The 27,360-nt window shown below is 47.8% G+C and overlaps 1 protein-coding gene across 3 annotated transcripts; it reads left to right on the top strand.

The window, feature by feature from the left end:
- On the top strand, positions 1 to 27,360 carry SLC41A3 (solute carrier family 41 member 3). Of its 3 annotated transcripts, none has more exons than XM_036391269.1 (11): positions 1 to 162; positions 1,910 to 2,226; positions 13,187 to 13,294; positions 14,079 to 14,150; positions 14,940 to 15,084; positions 17,456 to 17,602; positions 20,212 to 20,356; positions 21,826 to 21,905; positions 23,048 to 23,182; positions 23,971 to 24,119; positions 26,501 to 27,360. In XM_036391269.1, the coding sequence occupies exons 2-11, from the start codon at positions 1,936 to 1,938 to the stop codon at positions 26,684 to 26,686; spliced, it is 1,458 nt and encodes a 485-aa protein (XP_036247162.1). In that variant the 5' UTR covers positions 1 to 162; positions 1,910 to 1,935; the 3' UTR covers positions 26,687 to 27,360. The 3 variants fall into 3 exon arrangements, with proteins under 3 accessions (XP_036247162.1, XP_036247161.1, XP_036247163.1); XM_036391268.2 differs by lacking the exon at positions 1 to 162 and adding an exon at positions 820 to 900; XM_036391270.2 differs by lacking the exons at positions 1 to 162; positions 1,910 to 2,226 and adding an exon at positions 6,215 to 7,157.

Here is a 27,360-nt window from a genome sequence, read left to right as displayed (position 1 = left end):
GCAGCAGCTGCAGGGCTTCGTTACTGCCACTTACAAAAACCTTCAACTCCTTTTGGTGTGCCCTGCTTTGAGCCAGGGGCACCATTTTATCCGTAAGAGCCCTTTAGCATAGCATGACATCTGAGAGACTTCAGCAGGATATGAGTTTGCTCTGGTACTGAGGTATGATTTAATATCCTCAATTGTTCTGGAAATTTGAGCTGCATGATTCAGGAGACTTGCATGAGTATGGTCACTCCAGTGCTTAATGAGACTTAAGTGCTTAAATGTGATGGACGCTGTAATCACATTTCTAACGCGCTGATTCAGACCGGGAGGGGGAGAAAACCCGAACCAAGGGGAGCTGTGCCCTGCCGGTGCCGGAGGCTTTCGCACAGGAAGCTCGCAACAGGAACTCTGGCAAATGCCAAAACGAGGAGGGAAAAAACCCCGCCAACCAACCCAACAAAAAACACCCCGAAGAACCCAAACAGAGGAAGCGTCTTTCCGCAGCTCTCAATTGCAGCCTCCTGTTTACGCTGCCCACGCTGGAAGCTGTCACCCTTCCTCTGCCACCCTGCCCGGGCCCCGGGGGGAGAGCGGGGAGTGCTCCGAGAGCGACACCCGGGACACCGGGGGGCACCGGGGGCACCAGTGGTACCGGCAGGGCCCGGAGCTGCTGCCGGCGTGGCGGGGGTGCGGCAGCGGCGCTGCGGGCTCGGCGCCGGGGCAGGACCGGCGGCTGCCACTCACGGCGCCGCCTCCGCCTCCCTCCGCGGGCGGGGGCCGGGCTCGAACCCGCGGCCGCCGCCGCCGCCGCCGCGCCCCGATGTGGCGGGAGCCGCCCGCGCTCGCAGCGCCCCGGCCGCGCCCGCGGGGACAGCCCCGGCCCCGGCAGCGCCCCCGCAGCACAGCCAGCCGGTAAGAGCACGGACGGACGGGCGCGGATCACCCGCCCCCACTGCCGGACTGTCCTCCCCATCTTCCTGCCCATCCTCCCTCCCTCTCTCCACGCCCCCGCGGCTATTGGGGCCTCCCAGCTGTTCCCTCCGCTCTCCAGATGTTGGGGCTGGTCCTACCTGGGATAGCGCGGGGCCTCGGGGTGTTCCATCCTGAAAATGAGAGCATCGGGGAACATCTGGCGGAGGTTAATCCCGATGAGGGCTGGCAGGAGGTGATGGGTGAAAGACTTGGGGCACTGCCTGGGCCAGCATTATGAGTGACAGTTCCGTCAAGTAAAGGAGATTTGATGGCAGCAAAAGGGCTACTGGTTAGGATTTTGCATGTTTATTTTTTCTTGTAAGATGCTATGGGGTCATGGCAACTTCTCTGTAGATGGATGAGTCATGTAGTGCATGTGTGTCAACTAAGGCACAAAAGGAAGGAAAAGTATCCAGAGTAGCACGAAGATCAAAGAATTATCTTGTTATTGAGGAGGGGTGGACAGCTATGCTAGGAAGTAAGCATAGTCACTAGTCACACAGCCACACACCTGGATGCTAGTCCTTTGCTGGGCTGTGGGATGCTAGGATATAAGGAAGTCAGCTGCTCCCATTTCTTGGCTGGGGGTCAGGTCCTGAAAAGGGTTGCATTCTGCTGGGCTCATAAGTTCCTTGTGACTCCCAGTGTGAGGGCTGGTGGGTCAAGAGTTCAGGCCATGTGCAGCACTATTCTTCTGGGCATTCTCAGGGGAGCAGCCAGGATGCACAGCAAGCACTACAGCGTGAACACAGGCCTAGGAAGAGATGCTACTACAGAAAGGGAAATTGGTTCCACACTATACAAAGTTGAAGGTAAACTAAGTACTGGTATTCAGGCCAGCAGAGCATCCTGGGTTTGGGGAGAACGTGCCTTCAGTACCAAAGAATTTCCTGTCTCTCACCCACCTGATACTTCTTTTTATCTCATTGTTTCTGACTTTGTTTTTCAGAAAATCTGTGATCCAAGAAAGCCACCATGAAAGGTGAGGAAGCTCGGCAGAGGAGGAAAGAGGGCAGGTCCAGGAATGGAGAGCGACCCCGGCACAGAGGAAAGAGCAAGGGTAAACACAGGGAGAGCAGGCTTGGCAGCCAGGAGCCAGAGGATGTCTCTCTGCAGGCACAGCAGAAGCTGCTGGCTGAGGAGAAAGCAGCCATGGCAAAGTCACAGGAAGAGTCAGCAATCTCAATTTGCCTGCAAGTGCTCCTGCCATACCTCCTGGCTGGGCTTGGCATGGTCTTGGCAGGCATGGTTTTGGATTATGTTCAGGTAAGGGGAATAAACTCATCTGACATACCTGCTGTGGGATAAGTGGGGGACTTCTCTTCACAGGCAGGGGATTTGCTCTGGGAGTGGCATAGTAAGGGAGGATTTGCAGCAGTTTCCTATGCCAGCATGTCCCTCAAAGTCAGCTGTTATGTACTGTGCAGCTCTCAAGAGACATGTGGTGCTTTTCTGGTGCCTTTCCTCCTCTGGATAAAAAAGAGAACACAGTATTAAAGAGTACATAAGAATGATTAGGAATGTGGACTCCTAATTGATTAGTGATTAGGAATATGCAGAGCTCTCCCCTTGGTCCTGGGAAGAGGATGGGTGAGCACAGCCTGGGGTGGCACAGTGCTTTCCTGCAGCAGGCACAGAGGTGACATCACTCAGGGATGTAGCTCTGGACAGTCCTGCACCCGCTGCTTCCTTGCACAAGGCATCAGCCAGCCCAGCACTGTTAACATTTCCTACAACAGCTCAGCCCTGCCTGTGCACCATGCCTTTTTCTAAGGCCTCACAGCAGAAGACTTGAATTCCTTAAGTCCCATTTCTGACTCTGTGGGGATCAGGATGAACCTTTCCTCCTATGGTGCACCAATACAGACCTTTAAGGCAATAATCAGCACCTAATTTTAGACAGTTTAAAGCTGATTATAAATTGCCATGCCTTTGCATTCTGGGTTCCTCTAACAACATGCCTTTTTGTTAACCTTGTTATTTGACTACCTAGTGAGGTCAAACTACCCTGACCTATCTGATACAGGGACACAGAAGCTTCAGTGCTTACATTGACAACTTTCACGAATGTGGAGCTGTGTTCCTTTGTCATTAACCCAGGGCTGATCTCCCTGAGCTAGAAGAGCTACAAAGGCTTAGTTAGGTGTGACACAGTATCCTTAACTGACCTCAGCTTGTACTTGATACCCAGCAGAATGTCTAGTCAGATCACAGAGCACCAGGCAAATGCACAACTCAGTGTCAAACTTTTTGTCTCCATAGACATTATTCCCAAGAGTCTTGAACACTGAGCAGACACTTCTGTTTTTATTTTTTAGACTTTCTAGAGCTGCCTGTTCCAAAGTATCTCTGACATTAAATGTATGTTTCTTCCTACTGTGAGTTATTAACGTGTGAAATGGATTGCAGATGGGCTTATGATGTTGGAGGAGGACTTTTCCTTCAGTGTTTCTTCCTTGGGAGTTTTTTTTTCCTAGGAGGAACTGAGCCACTAATATGAACAGAATGTGAGGCAGACCTCATTCTCCTCTGAAACTGCAAAAGTCTGTTTTCTGTTTTTGCAAATAGAGAGCTCACTAAAAGCCATCATAGCAGTGCTTAAAGTATGGGAAATCAACCCATGCAAAATGTCATAGGAAATGTGGCTTTTGGCAATGAGCACAGTGGCTGTTTGTGCATGATCATGGACTGCCTGAGCACATCTCAGCAAGGACTTGCTGCTGCCCTTCCTTCCTGAGCCAGTCCTGGCCTTTGCCTGGCTGCTGCTGCTGTTTCTGAGAGTCCCTGGGCCCCAGGCACTCTCATCTGCCTGCTTCCATCTCTCCACAAAAGTCCTCTTCTCTGCCCTTTGCTGAAGTGGGGAGGAGAAGAGCAAGGTTAGAAACAAAAATTCAGTGCTTGGTGTAGCAGAGAGCTCCCAGAGTCAGGAGTGGTGGTGCTGGAGCAGCTGGGATGTGCAGTCCCTGGAAAGCACCATCGGGTTCTCCTGTGAGCCCGTGGTGTTGGGGCAGTGCTGCCAGCACTGGCACGTTGTGAGAGCATTCTGGCATTTCTGTGTCTCCTTTGCAGGGATCACAATGTAGGTATGAAACTCTGCTCTCTGACACTTGCTGTCTTTCTGTTCTGACTTTTGTACTGTGCCAGTGGATGGGGGATCTAGATCAGGGTCAGGACTCACCCAAGAGGCTGTTTCTGCTTTTGCTCCTCTATGGCAGTGCTGCTTGTTGACTAGCTGGCAACAGGAGGATGTATCTGTGTGCAGAGCAGGGCAGCAGTGCACCTCTCCAGGTTTTGCCATCTTGAGTGGCACAGCCATGAGCTGTTGAGTTTTTTTTTAGTTTTTTCACTAGCTAGTTACAACTGTTTCCCACTCTTGAGCAATGCTCTCTTTCTTCTCAAACCTGATGTATGTTTTCTAGACAAATAAAGTATATTTCTTTGCCAGGAAAATGTGATACATCTCTCTGCTGATAAATATGGTGTGGCTCTTTATCAGAGGCTCCTTAAATGCATAATAAAATGGCCCAGTGTACACACATGGGTCACCTGAACCAATTACCTCTCTGCATACTGATTTATCGGTTGAGGGCTTTTTATGGTGCTTGCTTAGAAGGAGCGAGATGGAGCGTGATAAACTCATAAACCCTGTCAGGCTGATGCTTTAGTACAGGATGTGTTGCTGCTGTGTTTTTTAATGTCATTTGAGTCATTCAGTCTCATTGATATTTCCTTTGCATTAATGCTTCTGCCTGTCATCAATCCAGTTAGCTGTTACAGTGACATATGGGACTAGGTAGGCACATTATTAGAACTGGGAAACCTATGGTTTTGTCCAGAAGTTTTGTCCAGAAATTGTCTTTTATTTCCTTGAAGCCTCTGTGAATGACTAACTAGAACTGGGCCTGCATACTGTCATTTCTCTCTTCCCAGCTGGTGTAAAGAGGTTGGGTCATGTGTGGTTATTACAGGATTTTTACTAACCTGGCTCTTCCAGATATCGTGGGACTTTTTTTCCAGTTAGATTAGCTGAGATGTGCTCTCCTGTTAGCTTTCAGCTAACTGGACCATTGTTAGGTGGTGGAGACACTGTATACACCAAGGCAGCTGGGAGTGGAGAAGGTTTAGGGGCTGTACCAAAATAACAGCCTAGAAAGCAGCGAAGGACAGAGCCTCTGCAGCTCCCGTTTGTTTTCTGCCTTGCTTCCAGGGACATCTGCTCTGTCACCTCAGCTGGTGTGAGCTCAGACTGAAGAAACACTGTCTGAATGGCCAAGAGCTTCCTCAGTTCCCAATTTAGCTGCGAGCATGTCATGTTCTCTCCAACTCCCCCGCAGTGCTGGGGACCCTGCCACAAGGACAGAGTCCACAAGCCATTAGCCTTTTCCTCTCTGCAGGGAATGTGAGGGAAGGGCTTGATCCATCCTAAAAGGTGGTTTTTAAAGCTTTTTGACCCTCTGATTCAATTAGTTTGCCCAAAATAATTATTAGAAAGAAGCCCAGGCATAATACCATGGCTCTCTTCCCTACATGCCTGACTTTGAGCTGAAGCCTTTACGGAGCAGGATACAAATTTTTTTGCCGTATGTAGCCATGGTGCAGCTCTGATTTTTGACCTTGTATAGGCTCCTTAGCCATGGAGCTCTGGGTTGAGACCCCTCTCTAAAAGACAGTACTTCCCAGGAGCATGCAGGAGGAGCACGTTTCACTTAGAGTAGGAAGGGTGACCAGCTCACAGCGTGCCCTTCCTCTCCCTTGCCTGTTGTGCAGAGAGATTATGGAGCTACCTTAAATGAGCTGGGCTAGGACTCTTATCTCGGCCTTTACAAACTAGCAGAAAGTTGAAGTGATGACAGCAGATAAGGGTGCTCGCTTTTGAAGCTTATTGGCTGGTTCTCTGAACATTTTTCCCCCTGAGAGCCAGTCATTCAGAAGTGCAGCTGGCACAGCCTGATTGTTCTGTCCCACGGAGGCCATGGAGCCGACACGAGGGGCCGGAGTCTAGGAGGGCAGATCCTGTGTCACCAGCCGGCTCAGCTGTGTCACCTGCCTGGGGCTGGGGTCTAGGAGGGCAGATCCTGTGTCACCAGCCGGCTCAGCTGTGTCACCTGCCTGGGGCTGGGGTCTAGGAGGGCAGATCCTGTGTCACCAGCCGGCTCAGCTGTGTCACCTGCCTGGGGCTGGGGTCTAGGAGGGCAGATCCTGTGTCACCAGCCGGCTCAGCTGTGTCACCTGCCTGGGGCTGGGGTCTAGGAGGGCAGATCCTGTGTCACCAGCCGGCTCAGCTGTGTCACCTGCCTGGGGACAGGACCTGCGTAACGCCGCCGTCAGCTGAGAGAAACGTGGGCTCCTGCTCTGCTTGACCTTTCGTCACCTTGGAGAAGTGCAAAATGGATCGTGGTTGGTAATTCCCCACCTCCTCGGCCTCGGGACAGTGAGGAAAGTTCAGCAGTGCCTGTGGTGGGGGCGAGGAGCTGGGCTGGTTGGCAGCAGCTTACACATTAAACCCTCGTAGCGAACGCGCGCCGCGCTCTGACAAGAAATGTAACCCGAGGAGAAAGGACACCAGTGTGTTTGAGCACACTGAGGGATTCTTGTGTGACTTGTTACTCTTTCAGTGCTGTAGCCTGAGCAGGTCTTACTGGTTTTTACCGAAGTGGTGGGAGCTGAATGGGGTGTGGGCTCGTTTCTATTCGTCCACAAGCATCTCTACAATCTTCTCTTCTCTTTTTAAATTCCCCCCTGGATATAAATCAGAGAAATTGTGTCCATCGAGTTTGCTGCCACCTGGGCTCAACCCAGCTGAACCAATTTTGGAGGATACCCTTGCTGCAATCGTCTGGACGTGCTCCTAGGAGGAGAAGAAACTAAAGGAATTTGGCATCGCTGCTGTAGTTTGAGGAAAAACATTCCTTCTGGCTTTGGAGAGAGCTGCAAAGAGGATCTGTGTCATGTCCTGATCTCCCTCCATTTTCCTGCTGAGCATGGGGTAGCAGTGTGTGACCATGGTGGTCACCCAGTTACAGCTGGAGCTGTGCTTCCATGGCAAGAAGCTGAGAGGTTTCACCTGCAAGTTGACCAGGTCAGCCAGTGGATTTCTCCCAGAGACTTCCTTCTCCATTGCCTCCCAGATTTTTGTGCCATTCCTCCTGGCTGGCTTGGGAATGGTAGCTGCTGGCCTCTTGATGGATGTTGTTCAAGTAGGTACCTGTAATTAGGGAACTTGCAGTGAGAGGGTGGGCTAAGGCTCTGACCTTGAGCATTTGAGCTTGTTTGTTTGTAATGAGTGTGGTCCTAGCAGCCACTCAGCAGTATGGCTGTAGGCTTTTTCTGTGCTGGAGGGACACCATCCTCCACCTATCAGTAGCTGGGTTCCTTGTGGTGTGGGATACTGGTTGTCAGATGTCTGCCTAGCACTGCTCTGGGTGTGTTAGACAGGGTGCTCCCTTTTCTCTATGGAGCTGAACACTTTGGTAGTGACTCTCTGAATCAGGCTGCAGCATATTCCCCTGTTGCATGATATCATTTCTTTCCTTCGAAAACTGCTGATAAGGAGATCTAGGTCAGGGTTGTTATTAACTACCTGTTTTACTTAGAGGCAAGTTCATGCTTTCAGTTCTTTGCAAACAACCTAATACAATCTTTGGTCTAGAAAGCGTTTAGATAGTGTGATGAGAGGCATGCCACCATAAAATGATTAGCCTTGCCTACAAACAGTGCTTCTTGGGCAGTTCCTGAGGTGGGTATAAGTTTAGAATGACTTCCCCTGGCTGCCAGGGAGTGCTGCAGCATTTACACCATTGTGCCCCCCAACCAGGATCTGTCCCATCCGTCTCTCCTTTGTGCTGGTGGCACAAATAGAAATGCAAAATTTGATCTTGTTTGAGCATTTAATGCTGGTGGATTTACAAATCAAAAGGCTGGCAGAGTTTCCCAAGGATATATCCTACACTCTGAGCTCACTGGAATACATTGGATTCTCTGGCATTAATACCACAGGAGGAGCTAAATATGGATACTTGAATGTTTGGAAAGACAATACCTTGCTTGTTTTTTTCTTGCACTGGAAGAAACAAAGAAGGCAGAGAGATTGAACTAAAGGGAGCATAAGGAATATCAAAGAAGGGTTAACTGGAGTGGCACAGGCTCTTTCTGGGCTGTTTTTGTCATCTCCACCTTGTGCTGTGCTTAGGCACAGACCTGTCTTGCAGCATTACAGAAGTTCTCAAACTACCCAAGATGTTATGTTGATAGTTAGCATTTGTCTCAAAGAAGGAGAAAGACACAGCACATACCCACTCTGTACCTTGGAGTGAGCAGGTCTTTGTCCAGAAGAAATCAATTCACTTGCTGAGAACTGAGCTGTGTTCAAAAATGTAACTGTATCCAGACTGATAGGAAACACAGGCCATGTATGCATACCTTGCACCTGTCCTTTAAATGACAGTGTGCAATCTAGTTTGTGTATTTGCTCACTTGACTCATAGAAATGGGGTCAGGTGTAAACCACAACCACAGGAAGTGTATATTTTGGTGAAGTATGTTGAAATAGAAATGGTCAGTCCATGGGTTCAGCTCCCAGAGGAGGGAGCCCAGTGCATTGATGGCACAGGAGAGATGTTAGTGAGGTGAGCTGCCATGGTAGCAACAACCCCACAGCTAAAAACAAAACCAGTAGCTGGGAAAACGCAGAGATCTTAGTTTTTAAAGGTTTAGGATATTGTTCTGTGCTTCTTTGTCTTTGAGCTGTTGATTTTCAACTTCCTGCAAGTGTGAGAGATAGAAACTCACAGTCCTGTCCAACTAAAACCTGACACTAAGTTTGTTTGCTTGAGGCCAGGTACCATGAGACTCATATTGCCAGGCATGAGGGCTCACATACTGAAACTACAGGTTTTTCAAGTCCAGGAGTCTCAGGTTTGCCCATTTTCTAGTGGTTCTTCTGGCTGAGGAATGTTTTACCCTAGTGACTGCAAAACATTCTTAGGAAACTCTGTTTGCCTTGGACAGGGAGATATATGGGCAAGCTTAAGGATGGTATCTAGAGCATAGATAATACTGAGTTTAATCCTGCTGCACTTCTTTTATTACATTCAAAATATCTTGAAATAACTTGGTTCTGTGTTGTGAGTCCAGGCTGATGCTGTCTTTTGCAGGGCTTATATTGCTGTAAAGAGAACAAAGTGTAAATTGCTCATTTGTATCCTACCAAACTTGTCAGGATTTTGGCAGATCCTGATCTGCTCTGGGATGAAACCAAGAACTGTTCATATTAGTGTTTAAGAGAAAAATCAACAGAAGAGATTTATCTAGCCCAGTTGACTCTAAGGCTCTGGGTCTCCCATGACCTGGGTCTCCCATGCTGTAGGAAAAGGATGCCCAAAGAAGAAGATGTTTGCAAGGATGCCCAAAGAAGAAGATGTTTGCCATTTTCCCTTCCTGTGTGTGCAGGTGATTCAGTCTCTCTGCAGGGCTGATAGCAAGGCACAGGTTTTTTTCCTTCTGGACATTTCTGCCCCTGTTCCAGTGGTCCTTGGCTGCTGGTCCATCTGGATTCTGGGCTGGCTGGCATTGCTGGAGACCTTGCAGGGCCCTGCCAGTGTTTGGCCCACTTTTTTACTGTAAGGTGAAGAATCATTTTGAAGCTGGCTGATCAGATTTCCAACCAGAGAATTCAGGAGGAAAGCTTCCCTTTCATTTTCCCTTTCCACGCCACTGGAGTGGGACACGGTCCAAATAAAAGTCACAGATATAAGATATCTCTGTCCTTTGTTGACAAAAGCCCATGAGATGATTAGCTTTGGAAAGGATTTTGAATTGGCTTGCATTTTGTACTCTAGGATATTTTGATCTTTTTGTTGACTTGTTCAGAGCCATGGAAAACTTCTGAGGCTTCTGAGCTGCTGCCATGGGAGATGGATGTCCTGGGGAGGTTACAGGACAGGCTGGGTCTGTGAGGACAGTGTGGGGAGCTGCAGCAGGGCTGCACTGGGGCTGGGGGCTGCACTGGGGCTGGGGGTGTGACCGTGTTCACAGGGGTCCGAGGATGAGGGAAGAGATGAGGATCTGACTCCATGTTTCAGAAGGCTGGATTTATTATTTTATGATATCTATTATATTAAAGCTATACTAAAAGAATAGAAGAAAGGATTTCATCAGAAGGCTAGCAAGGAATAGAAAAAGAAAGAATGAATAACAGAGGCTTGTGGCTTGGACTCTCTCTCATAGCTGATTGTGATTGGCCATTAATTAGAAACAACTGCATGAGACCAGTCACAGATGCACCTGTTGCATTCCACAGCAGCAGATAACCATTGGTTACATTTTGTTCCTGAGGCCTCTCAGCTTCTCAGGAGGAAAAATCCTAAAGAAAGGATTTTCCATAAAAGATGTCTGTGACACGGAGGGGCTGCACTGAGGCTGGGGGCTGGCTCAGTGCATCCATGGTGAATAACCTCTCTTCCTCTGAGGGACCCCATAAGCAGATCCAGCTGCTTTGGGTAGAACATGGAATTTTTTATTAACCCATTATTAACCAAGCTTCTTCAGAGCTGAGTTTTAGGGCTGAAACTCCATTATGAAAATGTGAAATGGGAAAGAGTCTCTTTCTGGCGCTGTGTCTGCCTGTGTGGGTTTCCATGGAATGTTTTTGTTCTTTCTAGGCCAGCTTTTGTCTCAAGGGACAGACATTTCCTAGGCTTTGTCCAGGTGTCTTCAGTCAGGTAGTTCCCTGCCTGCATGGCTCCAAACTGCCCTCCTCAGCCACTCCTCCAGCTGACAGTCCTGCAAGTTGATGGCACAGGCATCATCTGTTTATTCTGTATTTCTGCAGTCACTAACACAATGGAGCCCTGGCTGTTGTGGTATAAATCATTACGAATCTTTCCTTAGGCTCTCAGTGAGTCACTAATGAGACTCAAATAGAGGCAATTAAGTCAGCTTTTTTTTTATTAGTTCAGTTGTGTGATTATTAATTGTTCAGAGCTTTCAGGTGTAATTATATCTAAGGCAGAGTCCCAAAAAGTCATACCTCATATGCTGAAACTTCTGTTCTGATGGCCTGAGACCTGCAAAATCTATTATGTCACAAGGATTGGAGCTTACCTAGATATATCAGTTATATCTCATAAAGGTGGCATGCACAGAAAATACAGACAGTTGAGTTTTTCTGTTGCTTTCTGTTTATGTCTTTTTATGTGCAAAATATGCAAGGTCTTAAGTATGAATTTCTGCATGCCTCTGTGCTTTAAATGATTGGGAGTTCTACATTGTGACTGTGAAGTCTGTGTTTTCTCCTCTTTCTTTTGAAGGTGTCAAAGATGTGTTTGGATCTTTATTCTTAATTAAAGAGAGAGGAGAGAGGGGGATATGAATCTCTAAAAGAAATGTCCACCCCTAGCTTTTCTCAGGTATTTAAGCTCCATGTTAACAAATTTAAACAAAACTGTAGGGTGCCAAATAAGGGGACAATTTTTGTGTTGTTGGTTGTTTATGCAACAGTAACATACCTTGAACATTTTGCAACGTGCCTGTTCCAGCACTGCCAGGAGAAGTGCCTTTTTTATATTGATAATAACGTTTGCTGTTATCTGCACTTCTGAGGTGCCTTGCACCACATGCTCAGGACTGGCTCAGCCCCAATTTCATCCATCCTGACTGAGAAGGAAGCTGTGAGTTCTTCCTAGCAGAGAGACACCACCACCTTCCCACAGCTTCCCATGGCACAGCCAGAGAAAAACACCTCGATACAGGTGTTTACTATTACCCCCTGTATGTATTTCCTAACAGGCTGGCAGCTGAATGTGTCACCATTTGCTGAGTCTGTCCAACCACCTGGGTATTCAGGTTTATAGAATCCCAGTGGATGTGAAAAAGGTGGGTAGGGATGTGCTGGTTTGTTTTGTCCTCCAGTGCCAGAATTCAGGACCGCCATGGGTACCAGCCAGTGGCAAGTTGGAAAGAATGAACAAATTTATCTTCATGTGATGTGCAGCTAAACTGGGGAAATCTGTGCTACACGATGGCACATGGCTTGGAGGGGGGAGTTTGGATGAGGACCTGACAGAGAAAACCTTTCAGCACTGGGAAATGTGCAGAAAACCCCCAGCAGCTCAGTACCCTGTGGAGATAGTCCAGAGTCTGGAAAATACACAGGAGAGTTTTCCCATGTTCTTGTTGTTTTTGTAGATTCTTGTTTTACACACCCAGATTGGATTCTTGGCAGAGCTAAGGATGGGTTAGATGGACCTTTGAAGTGATTCATTGCAGCCACCCTTTTTTCCTTGTATTCTGCTCTTAGATGTTGGGCTCGTTGCTTTTCCTTCATGCTGAGTGGCCCCATTCTGTGATTCCATCCTGATTTAAACCTCTCTGGCCACAGCAGAGCTTTGCCAACAGCCTTGAATGCACAGAGGAGGGATGAATTCTATTCCAAGGCACTGTGTGGTACAAAAATTAGAGAAGACATGTCAGTCAACAAAGTTTGTTATGTTTTCACATTGTCTCTGGTGTTGCAGCTGGTTCAGCAGCTTTGTACAGTTCAGCTTCAGAGGAGCAACAACAACCAAGATATTGGCCCAGCAGTCTGGCTTATGAGAGATCTTAATTCAAAACCTTTTTCCTGCTGTAACTGGAAAAAGGTAACAGGAAGATTTAGGAACTGCTTGGTGGAGAAGAGATGCAAAAATCTCATTCCTTCCCCCTACCAGTCTTAGATGCTTGAGTAGAAGTTTGGTAAGAAAAGACAGACACAACTTCTAGTGAGATCATTTTCTACATCTTTGGTTTTGTTCTTATGAGTTTGGATGGCAGTAGAGGTTCCTGTTTCTACTCTCAGTGCAAGGGATGGAGAACACACTTTATTTAATTTGGTTTGTGAACCTTAATTATTTTTAATACTGGTCTTGGCTGATGCTAAAGAGGTTTTAGTTGATGGGTTTCCAAAATGCAAAGGTTTTAGTTTATGGGTTTCCAAAATCCTCTGTTGCCCCTAGAAGGAAAGATCCTTCCCCATTAGGGCAGTGCTTTGTTGTGCACGAGATGAGGAAGAATACTGCAAGCTGAAAATTCCTTCCTTCCCTCCCAAAATGCAAAACATGAAATGCATCAGGGCAGCATCTGTCCCTGTGTGCACAGGACACCTGGAGGTGCTGAGACAAGACCCTGGGCTGCAGCAGCCCTGGCCTGGGCAGCATCACAGGCTGAGGTCCCTGCCTCTGTTTCCTTGCAGCACTGGGACGTGTTCCGGACCATTACAGAAGTTTTCATCCTGGTTCCTGCCCTGGTTGGCCTGAAGGGAAATCTGGAGATGACACTGGCATCCAGGCTCTCCACTGCTGTGAGTGTTAACAGGCTGGGTAATTTTAGGAGGGGGGTGATTAGCAGGAGACATCAGGAGATTCTTCATTTATATATAATCATGCTGTGTGTGAGAGATGCCCTTTCTGCTAACTAGAAACTAGTGGGGTGTGAGCATTAAAATAATGTGTTTGCCCTCATTTTGTATCTGGAACAGAGAATTTCCATCTGCGCTTCGAAGGTGAATGAATCCCTGGGTGGCCACTTGCTGATATTTGGGGCCCTGTGACACATGAAGGACACAAAGCCAGGGCTCCACAGCTGTCAGCTCCAGTGCTGGATTGCCTTTCTATGGGTATTGATCCCTGAGGGCTTCCCAGCTATCCTACCTTGGGGGGAGCAGACTGAGGCTTCTTGGAACCTGCAGCAGCTTTTGCTGCTCTGTATTTGATCTCTTCTATCTCCCTAAGCAATTTTGTTTACTTTGGTCTTTTTTTTTTATGCCTCAGGAGAAATTGTAGCTCACCAGAGCAATTTAGGGGGAACAAAGGACAAAAAATGGTTTAATTTGTTCAGCTTTTTCACTTCACTTTTAGCTGGGTGCCCTGCAACACCTCTGCACCTCCAGTGTGAGCCTCTGATGCCCCTGGGACATTGGGTTGGTGGAAAAGTGTCAAGAAGGAAGTGTCAGGGAAGGCTGGGAGATGTTCACCTGTATTTGCCTCTCTCTGACAGGCCCTTTCCCCCAGGGACCAGGTGAACTGCCTTCAGCAGCCACCTGTACCACAGGAACAGCTTTTCAGGGTATCTCTCTTGACTCCTAGGCTAACACTGGACAGATGGATGATGCCCAGAAGCAATGGAAAATGGCCACCTGCAATTTAGCCCTTATCCAGGTGAGTCACTTCAGCTGGGAGATGCACAAGTCCCTTTTCTCTTGCTCTGCTGCAGACCAGCAGCATCTGTTCCAGCAGTGCTGAATGCAGAGCTGGTGATTTGGGGCAGGTATCCTCAACACAGCCAAGCAGAGCCAGAACTTGACCTCCAATAAAGCTCTGTGTGGCCCCAGAGCTTGTAGTTTAGCTGTAAAACACATCTGGACATTCATTGCCTTTGTGGACAAACTGAGCTAATAAAAACTCCTTTTGCAGCAGGAGCTGTGGCACAATCCCTGTGTCACAGCAGCCCCTGGATAAAGCCTGTCATTCACTGGCACTGTTTGGGAATCAGCCTTGGGCAGAGGGGAGAGGGGAGAAATTGCCTCCTGTAAAGGCAATTCTTCTGCTTGTTAAAACCCAGGAGCCAGCCCAGAGTTTGCACATGGCAAGACCTCAGGCTGGCAGCATGTGTCTGTGTGCTTTCCCTTATCTCCCTGCACAGCTCCAAGCCTCCCAGGAGTGCAGAGCTGATGGGGAGCCCATTTTTGTCTTGACCATGGCTGGACTCTCTGTCCTTTGCTGAAGTGTTATCTGTCCTTTGCAGACCCCCAGAGATTTTCTGCAAACTTTGTCAGGATTTCTTTTTTTGATCTAGTGGAGCCTTGCAGGGATGCTGTTCAAATACTCAGACATTCAGCACCAGTGCCAGGCTCTGCCCTCCAGGCTGTGGCAGTGCTGCAGCAGTGGGGCCAGGGCTGCCAGCAGCAGATGTGGCTGAGTTCTCACCAGCTGTCCTTTGGTCCCCAGGTCCAGGCCACTGTGGTGGGGCTGCTGGCTGCTGTGGCTGCTGTGATCCTGGGAGCCATCTCCAAGGGCTCTGTGGAGCTGAGCCAGGCTGCTGTGCTGTGTGCCAGCAGTGTCACCACGGCCTTCATAGCTGCACTTTCCCTTGGTGAGTGCTTCTGCTTCCTCAGATCCACCATGCAGCACTCAGGAGGGGGATGAGCTGTCCCTGTCCCACCAGGGAGGCCCAGCTGGCGTCCCTCTGGCCTGGCAGAGCGAGGAGGGGTGCAGGGAGCTGTGGCTGCTGCTTTCATCCTCTCTGCATCCTGCCTTTGCTCCTCTTCCCCCATGGGCTGCAGCATCCACAGGCAGCAATCAAAATGTGCTTCCCCTGACACATGAAAAGTGCCCCAACCTGTGCATGGCTGTACAAACACCCCCCACTCTGTGTCTCTGGGGTGTCACACGAGCCATCTACACTGTCCCTTTCCCAGGGGACAGTGCAATAATGTCACCCAGGGATTGAGGGTCTGTTAGCTGACAAATCCACACCACACTCGAGATGGGTCACCCCACACAGTTTGCCTGCTGTGAGCTGGGAACCAGGCAGCTCTGTCCCCTGGCTCTTCCCCTTCCAGGGGAATGTGATGGGCTGGGCAGAGGAGCTGTTCTGAGGCCTGAAGATCTCCAGTTTGTGGGTCTGCCATACGAGGGCAGCATGATACCCTGAATAGAGCAGCTGGCACAAAGGATGCTGCAAGTTTTCTAAATGAAAGGGACAAGTTAGAACAACTGCATATCCTGAAGCTGGAGTCAAAGGGTGATTGGAGATGCCTTTGATGGAAAACGTGGGATGAGGCAGTTGTTAAAAACCAGCAGCTCAGCTTTCATTACTCTTCCCTACAATCTCCCTGCTTGGTGGGGTACAGAGAGGCTTTGCTGCTGTACTCTCTCAGGTTTGACATCAGTTTTTTCCCTGGAGATGTCACAGGCAGCCTGTGTGTGGCTGCACAAGGGAAAGCTGCTGTTTTTGTGGCCAGGGAGGGGAGCAGCATGAACTGTGCTGAGGGAAGGGGAGTGTGGGTGTGTGGGAGGGCTGCTGTGGAAATGTCACCTTGTGTGGGGATGTGTTTTTGTGTTAGGGATGTTGTATCAGGGAAGATGCATATTCTACCCCAAGATGCATTTCTTGGGGTAGAACTGATGCTCCTATGAATGCTCAGCTTTGGGGGGGCTGTGTAGACAGGCACAGAGAGGCTGTGAGCTGGAGGGAATCACCATTTCTTGAGCTTCCTTTGGTGCAGCCTGTCAGCCACAGAGGGACTTTGAAGGGATGTCTTATGTCTTGTCTCAAGGCTGCCTTTGCTAGTTAGCTTATTCCAGGTGCTTCTTCCACATCCCTGATAGCTGAGGTGTAGCTATGATATTTTCTGAAAAATCCTTTCCTTAGGATTTTTCCTCCTGAGAAGCCTCAGGAACAAAATGTAAACAATGATTATCTACTGCTGTGGAATGCAACAGGTGGATCTGGGATTGGTCTCATGAGGTTGTTTCTAATTAATGGCCAATCACAGCCCAGCTGGCTTGGACTCTGTCTGAGACACAAGCTTTTGTTATTCATTCTTTTTTTTTTCTATTCTTAGCCAGCCTTCTGATAAAATCCTTTCTTCTATCCTTTTAGTATAGTTTTAATATAATTTATATCATAAAATAATAAATCAAGCCTGCTGAAACATGGAGTCAGATCCTCATCTCTTCCCTCATCCTCGAACCCCTGTGCACACAGTCACACAGAGGGACTCCCACATGTTCACCAGGGTTTGGGGTTTGTGCTCCTAAACTTGGGCAAGCAAAACCTCTCTTCTCCCCAGAAATGCTGAAAAGCAGCTCAATATTCCAGGTGCACCTCAGAGGACAAGGGAAGAGACCATAACCCCTTGACTCTGGAGCTGCTCACAGCATCAATATCCCCCCAGTGCAAATTAAAGCAGCCCCAAAGGCTCTGGGACACGAGGGCCCAGTCTGATGGCTGGGCTGAAAAGCTAAAGCAGGCTACTGTAAGGAAGCTCATTGCTCCTTGGTGATTCAAACTTTGAGACATTTCAGTCTGATGTGGAAAATATCTTTGTGCTGTGGAATCCAGAGGAGGGGATGGCACCAAGAGGCTGCTGCATGCCTGCTGTGTGCTTATCTATGAGTGTGCTTCGTGCCTGCTCCTGCTTCAAGGCAGCAAAGATTAGGCTGCTCAGGAGGGGAGCTTCTACATTTGGGCTGCCTGCTGGTATCTGCTTTGATCCCTGGAATTTGCTTGTGTGCCTCTGGGCCCTTGGTGCAGTTTATAAGGACAGAGTCATGCACTTCAGGTTGGTGAAAACAAAAGGACGAGTTCCTGGGGGTGCCCAGTCTCCAGCTGCACGGCGCTGTTGTGGGTAACATGCTTCTTGCTTCTCTTAGACCCCCAAATCCTGAACCAGAGCAGCAGCTCTGGGGTAAAACACAGCCAAATGCTCTCTCTGATGCCTGCTCTGTGTCTTCTCTAGGTCTGGTGATGATTGGTGTGATCATTGGAGCCAGGAAAGTTGGGATCAATCCAGACAATGTCGCCACACCCATAGCAGCGAGCCTGGGAGATTTGATAACCCTTTCCCTCCTGGCAGGAATCAGCAGCACACTCTTCAAATACATAGGTACAGTGTTCAGCAGGGAGCTGCAGCTCAGCAAGGGGGCTCGCAAATCCTTCTGAAATTACTGCAGGCTGCCTCAGCATTTCTGGCATGATTCAGAATGGAGGCTGTCATGCCACTGGGGTAGAAAAACGACCAAAGAGGCTTTTTTCCAGACTGTCTTTTAGTAACAAACTGGAAGGCAGAGCCTAGTAAACACAAGAGGGATTTGTCAAAGAAATGACCAACATGTATTGTGCAGCTTTGGAACAGGAGGCTGGCATATGTGACACTGAGCCTGTTCCTCGATCTGTCACTAGCCAGCAGAACTCCTTCCTGGGCATGGCTAACAGCAGCTCCTTCTTCACAAGGCAATTCCAGGGGTTTGGCACTAGTAAAATATTCTTGTATCCTCTCACATGGAGAGTCATGGATGAACAAGATATTCAGTTGGAGGGAAGTAGTCTGCAGTGTTTTGTGCCTGCAGGACTCTGAGTAGGAGTTGTGGTTTGGGGTTAGCTGTGCTGCTGCTTGCCAAAGGCTTGGGCACCTGATGACCCTCAGAAGTTCAAAACATTGGTGATATGTGTCTGTTGCTTTTAAAGTGCTAGGCTATTTATTGTGAGCCTAAGCTAGAAGAGAAATGGGAAAATAAAAAGATCCAGCAAACTCAATTCCATTTGAAACCCAAACTGTTGCTCCAGACTGAGCAGAACAGCGAGGCAGCTGTTCTCAGTTTGCATAACTCATTCCATGTGCAAGCACAAGTGAGGGAGGGAAGGAGCCCACACTGCAGGGAGAGGCCTATGGATTGCTTCCATCCTGTCCTCCTTGAGCTTCAGAGGTGCTTTTTTTTTAAAAGGATTTTTCCATGATGCCATTGCACCTGCCTCTGTAAAGCTAATCTATCTTTCACTTGCTGAGCCTCAGATAATATCTCCCAGAGAGCACAGGGCAGAACAACATGATAACCTCTGTGGCTGTGACCAGAGAGCATTTCTGGGGTTGCCAGAGTAGTTTAAAGAGCCTCTTGAGATGGAAAATAGTCAGCACACAGACACCAAGTCATTGGGAGCATGAAGTGAAGCAGGTAGAAGGATGGCACTGCTGATGGTGCTTGAACAAATCCATTTCCCTGCCCAGTGTGTAATAAGGTGCAGGTCACACTCTAAAAACTTCTGGGTCCTACCAAAATGTGTGTATGTATCCTTCAAAAATATTGATGAGCCTGTAAAGTTTGAAAGTTTGAAGTACTGTGTGTCACCTGATGCAGCACCTTCTCCTTCTGCAGAATATTCTTGCCAGAGAAGATTCTCAATTTTTTTTTTAAATTTCCTCTGGTCCTTCTCAGTCCTGCATAAAGGAGATACAAACTGTGCCAAAGGGTTTCAGCTTGCTTATGGGCTGCCTGTGAGAGAATGTAGCAGAACTGGAATGTGGAGCCTGAACACCATTCATCCCACCAGGAGCCATTCTGTGGGCTCTGATAAGGTTTGATCAACTCCAGTACTCTGCCTGCATTATTTAGGAAGGAATTAATTGGTCAAAACAGCATGTGGTGTGGGTAAGAGACCCAGTTCAGCAGCTGAGTCTGTCATACAACCCAGCTGTCCTGGGTGACTCCAGAGGGTAAAATGAACTGACAAAACTCTAAACTCCCAGGAGGAGATGCATTTCAGTGTCCACTGAAGCCTCTCACGAGGTGTTGCACCTCTCTGTGTGAGAGCCTTTCACGCCCAGAAGATGCCATCACGTCGGTGCTGTCTCACCCAGGTAGCCCAAGGCCCTGGCAGTGGTGTTTTTAAAAATGCACACTTGGAGCTGCTTCATCTCCCAGATTACCTGCAAAGCCAGCATTACATCCCACTGCCTTTGGCCCCAGCTCAGAGACCAGATGGAGAGCTTTGTTGAAGGAGCATTTTTGTATCAAAAGGGCTGGCATCAGCCCCATTGCTCGAAGGTGTTTCTCATGCTTCTGAGTCATGTTTATTTTCTTTTAGTGCTGCACATCTTAGTTTTTAATTTCTTTGTTTCTAAAGATCCAAGGCTATGCCTCTGCAGAATGGAAAAAGCACCTCATGGAAACACATGCAAGCTAGCACAAAAGAAACCCCAGATCTGAACTGGCTGATATGTGCCAGAGAACATTTGTTCCTATAGAGCAGACCAGCTGCTCAGCAATTCTGCTAGCTCGCCTCCTAAAGTGCTTCTTACCTCTTGTTTTAGGTGAAGGTATGAGGGGTGTCTGCCCTGAGTAGGATACAGCTTCCACACTGAGTTTCCCCCTTCCCCTGCTGTTTGATTTGCACCCTGAAGCCAGAAATTTTGTAACTTTTTATCTTTCTTAGTCGGAGATGAAATTGGAGAGTTGTTCGTCTTCAAATATAACTTGCTTTGAATCCTGCTGATTTTCAAACAGCATCCTCTAGCAGTGAATTTCAGGGATTAATTATGAATTTCTGTGGTGGAATGAGGTGGTTTTGTGGGGACTATCATGCTTCACGTGATTTTTCCTCTAACATACCTCAGCTGGAGCAAGAATCCTGCTGCATTTCTTCCCATCTTTGTGCATTATGATTTTGGCAACCGGTGAAGCTACGGATATTTAATTCAACATTTCTTTTCCTTGCCAGATGTGAAGTACCTCTCTCCTCTGATCTGTGCTGTGTTCATTGTCATGATCCCTCTCTGGGTTGCTATTGCCAAGCAAAGCCCATCCCTGGCCGAAGTCCTGAAGTCTGGCTGGCAGCCGGTCATTGTTGCCATGAGCATCAGCAGGTAAGGGAGGCACAGCCCCAGCCCTGGGTGCACCCTGCACACACACCCTGGGCTCACTCAGAGGGACACCAAGGGTGACACTGCCAGGGACAGCAGCAGGGGATTTGCCCAGGGCTTCTCAGCCATTGGTGACTCTCCAACAGGCTCTCTTCTGGTCTGTAAAGGTTGAAGTACTGTGTGCCACCTGCAGCACCTTCTCCTGCTGCAGAATATCCTCTTTGTGGGGGTACCAGTTGTCAGTTTTTCTGGGTCTGGATTGAAGGCACTTGAAACAGTAATTTGTGTTGGGACTCAGGAGTTTATTATTTCTTATCAGTAAAACAGTCTCACTACTGTGAGTTCAGCAGCTTTTCATTAGAAGGCACAAAATGGCTAACAGTCTTTTGTTACAAGGTCTTTTAAGACTAAACCTATCCAATTAAGAACTGACACCCAGATTATTTTCCGTTTTAACCCAATAACTGATCCCACAGAGCCCACAATGCAGACTCTTCTGCCCAATTACAAAATGCCACCCAAACCCATGAAGAAGAAGGAAGAAGAAGCATGAAGAAGAAACCCAGGACAACACCCTGTGCCCTCCATCTTGCTTCCATCCACAACATACTAAAAATCCCAAAACCTCAATTTCTCACCAAGTGATGCACCTACACTGCTCTCTATAATCTATGTCACACTTTTTTGGATTCCAGTCTATCTTGAAGTCTGGGAAACTTTCTCCATGAATGAGAGTGAGAGTCAGTGCTGCCCTGGGGGTCAGGGCACCCCAGAGCAGACAGAGAAATATTCCCTGTGCCCTGGGTTTCCACACCTCTTGCCAGAGAAGATTCTCAATTTTTTTTTTTTAATTGCCTCTGGTCCTTCTCAGTCCTGCATAAAGGAGATACAAACTGTGCCAAAGGGTTTCAGTCTGTCTCTCTTATTTGTGAGACAGCTGATAAGGAGCCCCCAAAGGACTGGGAAAAGCAAATCATTCTGAGTCTCACTCACACATCCAGGCACCACATGGGTGAAAGCCAGGAAACTGAAAGCACAGATGATGATCATCACAAATTGTCAGGCTTCAACCTCATTCTTATCCAGCTGTAAAGAGAAAATACTGGTAAATGTAGAGCCAGGTAGTTCCTTCTTCCTGTGCTACAAGCTGAGATCTGGAAGAGAATTAAAGAAAAACTGCTAAGTCCAGTATAGAAGTGTAACAAAACTCTGTGGGAGGATGATAATGCTTTCCTAACTACTTCCAGTTTTTCTTGGGAGTGGGCAAGGAGATCCTTCTGAGCTCATTATGCCATTAACAAAATCTGTAATGCTCTCTGTTGGTGGAAGCTGAGCTGTGGAAGGAGTGCATGGTGAACAGTCCAATCTGGCAGGAGGGAAGATGCAGTAACCCATGGCAGGGTGCTATTTTCAGTGTAGGAATTGCCCTGGAAAAGACTGCTCCAACCTCATTTGCATCCTTTTCTTAACAGCATTGGTGGGCTCATCCTGGACAAAACTGTAACTGACCCAAACTTTGAAGGCATGGCAGTTTTCACACCTGTGATTAATGGTAGGTTGGGCATGGGGGTTCTATGCATGCTTTGATTTATGCCTCCCCTTCCTCCCAAGGCTTCTGGCATCCCCCATTGCCCTTACATAGAGATCAGTGTTCAATTCCCTGCTCCCATCATGAGTGGAAGTGAAGCCACTGGTCCCCATCATGTTCCTGCTTATGTTTTGAAGTGTCTCTGGAGCAAAACAGCAGTGAGGACAGAGCTGTGCAAAAAGGTTAACAGCATCTCTGAGAGCTACAGTGACACTTTTCATAAAATCAAACCTACTGGCATGTCACAATAAATCCATTTTCCCTTGTTTCCTTCTCTCCACTCAGTGATTTGTACAGTCCAATCATCCCCTATAAAGAATGTTGATAACTAGTAATATAATTAGATTATACATGTGTATTTATCTGAGAGATTATATGCATGGTTTTGATATAATTGGATTTTTATATATATATAAACATATTTTGTGTTTATATTTATATTTATATTTATATTTATATTTATATTTATATTTATATTTATATTTATATTTATATTTATATTTATAATTTTTATGTGCATGAGATAAATATATATCTTTATATATAAAGATTATTATTATATTTTTGCATATAAAGATTATATGCATGGATTGGATATAATTGGATTTTTATGTATATATATTTTAACATGTTCTGTGCATATTTATATTTATATTTATTTTCAGTACTTTTATGCACACACCTAACAGTACAATCTGTGATGTTTTGTTGTCTTTTAAACAATAATGTTTCTCTGAGTGAGTAAATCCAAGAAGTGGCCATGAGCAGCATCTGCCCTGCTTTCCCCAGGTGTTGCTCACAGACTTTGTCCAGCCAGGTGCAATTACATCATCTCCAGAGGCCACATCCAGTGCTAGGGAGAAAGGGAAAATGTTTTCAGCCAGCAGTCAGGAGATCACAATTACTGGAGCCTTTCTGATTTTTAGGAGCTGTTCCTGCAAAGTGAATAGTGTGGCACCCCTAGGGATGCAGGGATCAGGTTTTCTCTTTCTCTCACTGCTGCTCTCAGTGAATGCAGATTAACTCACCTTAGGCTGGGTTTTGGACTGATGTTTCTTGCTGTGGTGAGGGTGGTTTACAGCTTTTATGTGTTTTTGTCCTCACAGGTGTTGGAGGGAATCTGGTTGCCATCCAAGCCAGCCGAATTTCTACATTCCTGCACTTCTGGAGCATGCCTGGAGTTTTGCCATACAAGATGAGGCAGAACTGGCCCAACCCATGCACCACATTCTTCTCATCAGGTAGACCCTGAGCCCTTGGTGTCCATGTCTCTGTCCTCACAGGCAGCTCCTTTCCCAAGCCTGGCTGGTGAAGCACTGGCTGGGTTTCAAAGGCAGAATTTTCCCCTTCCTCAGAGAAAACTCAGATCAGAGAGGAAGCATCCTTGCAGTGGGCAGCATGAAAAAAAGGCTTAAGGCATATTTGCTCACTGGCATGCAAAGAAAGTGGCCTTCAGGGAGCACTAAAGAAAGTAATTGAAAAAGAATCTTAGATTTGATCTAACAGAAAGTCATTTTAATGGCCAGCCTACAGCCATCACCTGTGGACAGAGCAGTGAATAGACCATAATCTTGCTGAAAATCAGCAATTCCTCCATCTTCAGCACTGGAAATACTTTAAGCATCAGCAAAACTCAATTTTGTGTCTGTTGTCTTTATAGAGTTCCTCTTGATTTTCCCTGTTAGGCTGAGAGTTAGTGCTAGATCAAACTATAAACTGGGAAAATCTGTTGCAGTGAGGCAGAGCAGAAGTTGTGGGAGGCAGAGAGCAGCTGAGAGGAGTGTTTGCAAGAATCACAGTGGATCAGCACGGAGCACAAAGCCTTTGGCATGCAGTTTCAGTGCTAGACAAAGCTGCTGGGCTGATCCTGCAGACGCTCCCCATGTTTGTGTGATCTAGAGAAAGCATTAGCAATGGGCTTGGTGGGAGGGGGCAGCCCCAGGCTAATGCATTAAAATATTCCCTGTGTCCTGTCCTCCCCTGACCCTCCCCAGCTGCTGTTACCCCTGTTTCTGTCTCTGCTCTGCAGGGGTGAATTCCAAGTCAGCTCGGGTCCTGTTCCTGCTGGTCATCCCAGGGCACCTGGTGTTCCTCTACACCATCCACCTGCTGCAGGGAGGACACACATCCCTGTCCTTCACCTTTGTGATGTTCTATCTGGCTGCTGCTTTGCTGCAGGTAAACCCCAAACTCTCACCCAGAAGGAATCTATCAGATAGCATAAAACCAGCATCCTCCAGGTTAAAAAGAAGGAGTCACAGTGAAACCTTCAGCAGCAGGCTCTGCTTCCTGTCATTTCAGGTGTGCTTCTGCCAAGAATCATGTACAGTCTGTAGCTCCAGTAATACTTCACTCAGATTGCCAGGCTCTAGTTTCCCACATGAGCACAACTGTGCTTTAGGGTGAGAGGAGGAAAAACTCCTCAACATCCACTGAGCTGCAGTAAGTGTGCAAAGACACACTTAGCAAGAAGAGCCTTGCTTTAAAATGTTCACTCCTTGGGTCTCTAAACTCCAAATATTTCCAGGCTGCCACTAGTTACCCCAGCAAGGTGAGAAGCAGTGAGCAGCAGCCAGCAGGTTTCCCCACCCATTTTGGAAACCACTGTCACATTTTATGGTGAAAACCTAGGGAATCCCTCTGGGCAGGGCCATGTGGGCAAAAAACAAAGGGAAAGCCAAGGCCCTGAGAAGTTCATCTTCAAAAGTAAAAGCTCCTGGTAGGCAATGAACAGATCATCTGATTTGTTCTGCTTTTCCTGCCCTGTAAACTTTATTTTTCTCACTCAGAAATGCATGTGGCTGTTGCCTGAACTCACAGAAGCTCTGACTTCACTTGCCCTTTTAAATGAGTGATTCATTGATTTGCATGATGAGGTGGCTGACTCTCACTTTGCCTTACAAGCAGCCTTGTGTCTGAGGGTGAATTCCTTGTGTGTGTAAACAATCACTTTTCCTCGACCTTTGCACAGCCCTAAGCCCAGAAGCACAGCCACAGTTTAAAGGAAAATATTTATCCTCCTCTTTATGCATCGAGGTAACTCCTCAACCAAAGCCAGGCATGAAAATACAAGAATAAATGACAGCACAAAGAGCAGCATCCCAGCAACACCACTGACCCCCAACAGATTCCCATGGAGGCCAGTGGAGGAGGGGGCACTCAGCCTGGCCCTTGTTTCCCCTCTGTTATACTTTATAAAGAAAGACAGAAAAAAAAGGGCTGGGGGGAAAGTTTGGGATTAACTAGTCCAAAGTAGAGAGACTTGGGAAAAGTCTGGTTAACTGCCTTTAAACTGCTAAATTTCTGTAGGAAGGGACAGAATAACATTTGCTATGTGGTCATTAGGGGAGGAAACATGAAATCATGGATTTCAAATGGAAAGAGGCAGATTTATGTTAGGCCTTGGGAAAAACAAAAATGAGGGGGAAAAGCTATGGGGCTGATTGCTCAGAGTGTGGCATCTGTGAGGGTTGCTCAGCACAAGTTAAACAAATTTTCCATCAGGAAAATGTGGATGTATTTGATCCTGAATTGAGGAAGACAAATGATCTGTGTAAAACACTTGAGTTTCCAGCCAGTTTTAGTTCCTGTGATTCTGTTACTTAATTTACTTCCCCCATCTCCCCTCCTCCCTTTCTCCCAACCCAGCTTGCAGTTTTCACCTTTAGAAATGCTGCCTCAGGCTTTGGTTCCTGATGTGCTGTGGTCTCCCATGGAGGGACCACAGATGTGGGGTGCAAATTCTCTCTCCCTTCTTAATTCAATTAACTAGACAGTCTTTAATCTTTAACGAAAATATTTTTTTCTGCCATCTGTTTATCAGAATTGGGAATGAAATAAGAATTAAAAGAAATCACAACAAAGATTTTTAAACTGTTGAGATGAAAAAAAAAAGATTTTTTTTTTTATCATGTCAGTTCTGCTTGGGATGGCTTTGATGTAAAAACTGCCTCAAACTCCAGTTGTCCACTGAGACTTTTAGGAAAAACAAAGTAGACATGATCTGAATTTCTAATGGAAAAAAAGAAGGATGAAGAGAAAAAAGTCTGGCTACGAACTTGTCCTTTGGGGTTGCCTGCATATTCACAGAAACCTTCATCTGGTGGAATGAGTGGAGCACTCCCACTCAAGGCACAGGGGTAGGAACTGTACCTTTGGCAGATGCTTTTGGTGGCCAGGCTCTGGTTTGGGCAGGCAGTGCTGGTGAGCAGTTCAAGCAGGGTCTCTGCAGTTGTGGCTGGCAGCAGAGGGCTGTGGCACTGTGGGTTATGTGATAGGGTAGGAGCCAGCTACACCCATGCCATGCCATGCCATGCCATGCCATGCCATGCCATCCCATGCCATGCCCATCCCATCCCATCCCATCCCATCCCATCCCCTCCCATCCATCCCATCCCGTCCATCCCATCCCATCCCACCCCATCCCAGGGAGGAGCCCCAGCTCTCTGGCAAGGTGTGAATGCTCAGTGGTGCAGTTGGCTCTGGTTCCCTGGCCATGGCCACCTCCCTTTGGCTCTGAGCCCAGGGTTTGTCTGTTTCCTTCTCTCTGCCTCTCCCAGGTGGGGATCCTGCTCTACGTGGCCGACCTGATCGTGCGCCTGATGTGGAGGAAGGCTCTGGACCCAGACAATTTCTCCATCCCCTACCTCACTGCCCTGGGGGACCTGCTGGGCACTGGGTTCCTGGCCATCTGCTTCCGCCTGGTCTGGCTCATCCACGGCACAGACATGAACCTGGGCAACTGAGGGTGCCTGTGCTGCTCTCGTCCCTGCTGTGACACGGTGCTCCCCTCCAGAGGGTGCCTGGCACTCTGTGCTGGCTCACCTGGCTGGGCTGGGCCCCCCCTGCCACCCCCTGCCCTCCCCACTGTGCCTTACAGCCGGCCCCAGGAATCAGCACCCACAAAGTCCTGCCCTGGCAGGGGAGCAAAGCGGGTTTAAGGAGCACCCCCTGCTCACACCTGCAAACCAGGCAACAAGGAGCAGTTGGGCCACTGGGGAGGAAGGCAGGAAGGAGCATTTGGGCCATGGTGTCAATCCCCAGCACTGAGACAGCCCTGAGGCTGCTCCAGAGCCTGCCCAGGTCACTGTGTCTGATCCTGCCAGGGGATGCTGTTCCATCAGACTCTGACTTTCCACCAAGGGAAATTCTTTATTCACCCCACTTTCCTCCTGCTCCTGGAGTAGCAGAGCAACCAGAGGCTCAGGATCTGAGGCAGTGAGCTGCTGGCTCATGCCCAGTGGAGGTTATCTAGGGATACCACCTACCTGCCCTGCCAGCATCACTGGTGTCTGACCAAAAAGCTGGTTAGATTGCATTTTAGGGGCAGGAAGGTTTGTTATTACGGTTTATGAAATGTCCAGTAGTTAAAATGTTTATAGAAACACACACATAAATAAAGTGGGTAAAAAAAAAAAGA

Source organism: Molothrus ater, chromosome 11 (assembly GCF_012460135.2).
Source record: "Molothrus ater isolate BHLD 08-10-18 breed brown headed cowbird chromosome 11, BPBGC_Mater_1.1, whole genome shotgun sequence".
NCBI classification, from domain to species: Eukaryota; Metazoa; Chordata; class Aves; order Passeriformes; family Icteridae; genus Molothrus; species Molothrus ater.
This window is presented reverse-complemented; position numbering and strand designations above follow the sequence as displayed.

What these genes read in the sequence shown, in the direction of transcription:
- SLC41A3 (XM_036391269.1), top strand. Translation starts at nt 1,936, where the DNA reads ATGAAAGGTGAGGAAGCTCGGCAGAGGAGGAAAGAGGGCAGGTCCAGG. An exon ending in TGGTTTTGGATTATGTTCAG is followed by an intron (nt 2,227 to 13,186) that starts GTAAGGGGAATA and finishes GTTTCCTTGCAG; the next exon opens with CACTGGGACGTGTTCCGGAC. An exon ending in CACCACATTCTTCTCATCAG is followed by an intron (nt 23,183 to 23,970) that starts GTAGACCCTGAG and finishes TCTGCTCTGCAG; the next exon opens with GGGTGAATTCCAAGTCAGCT.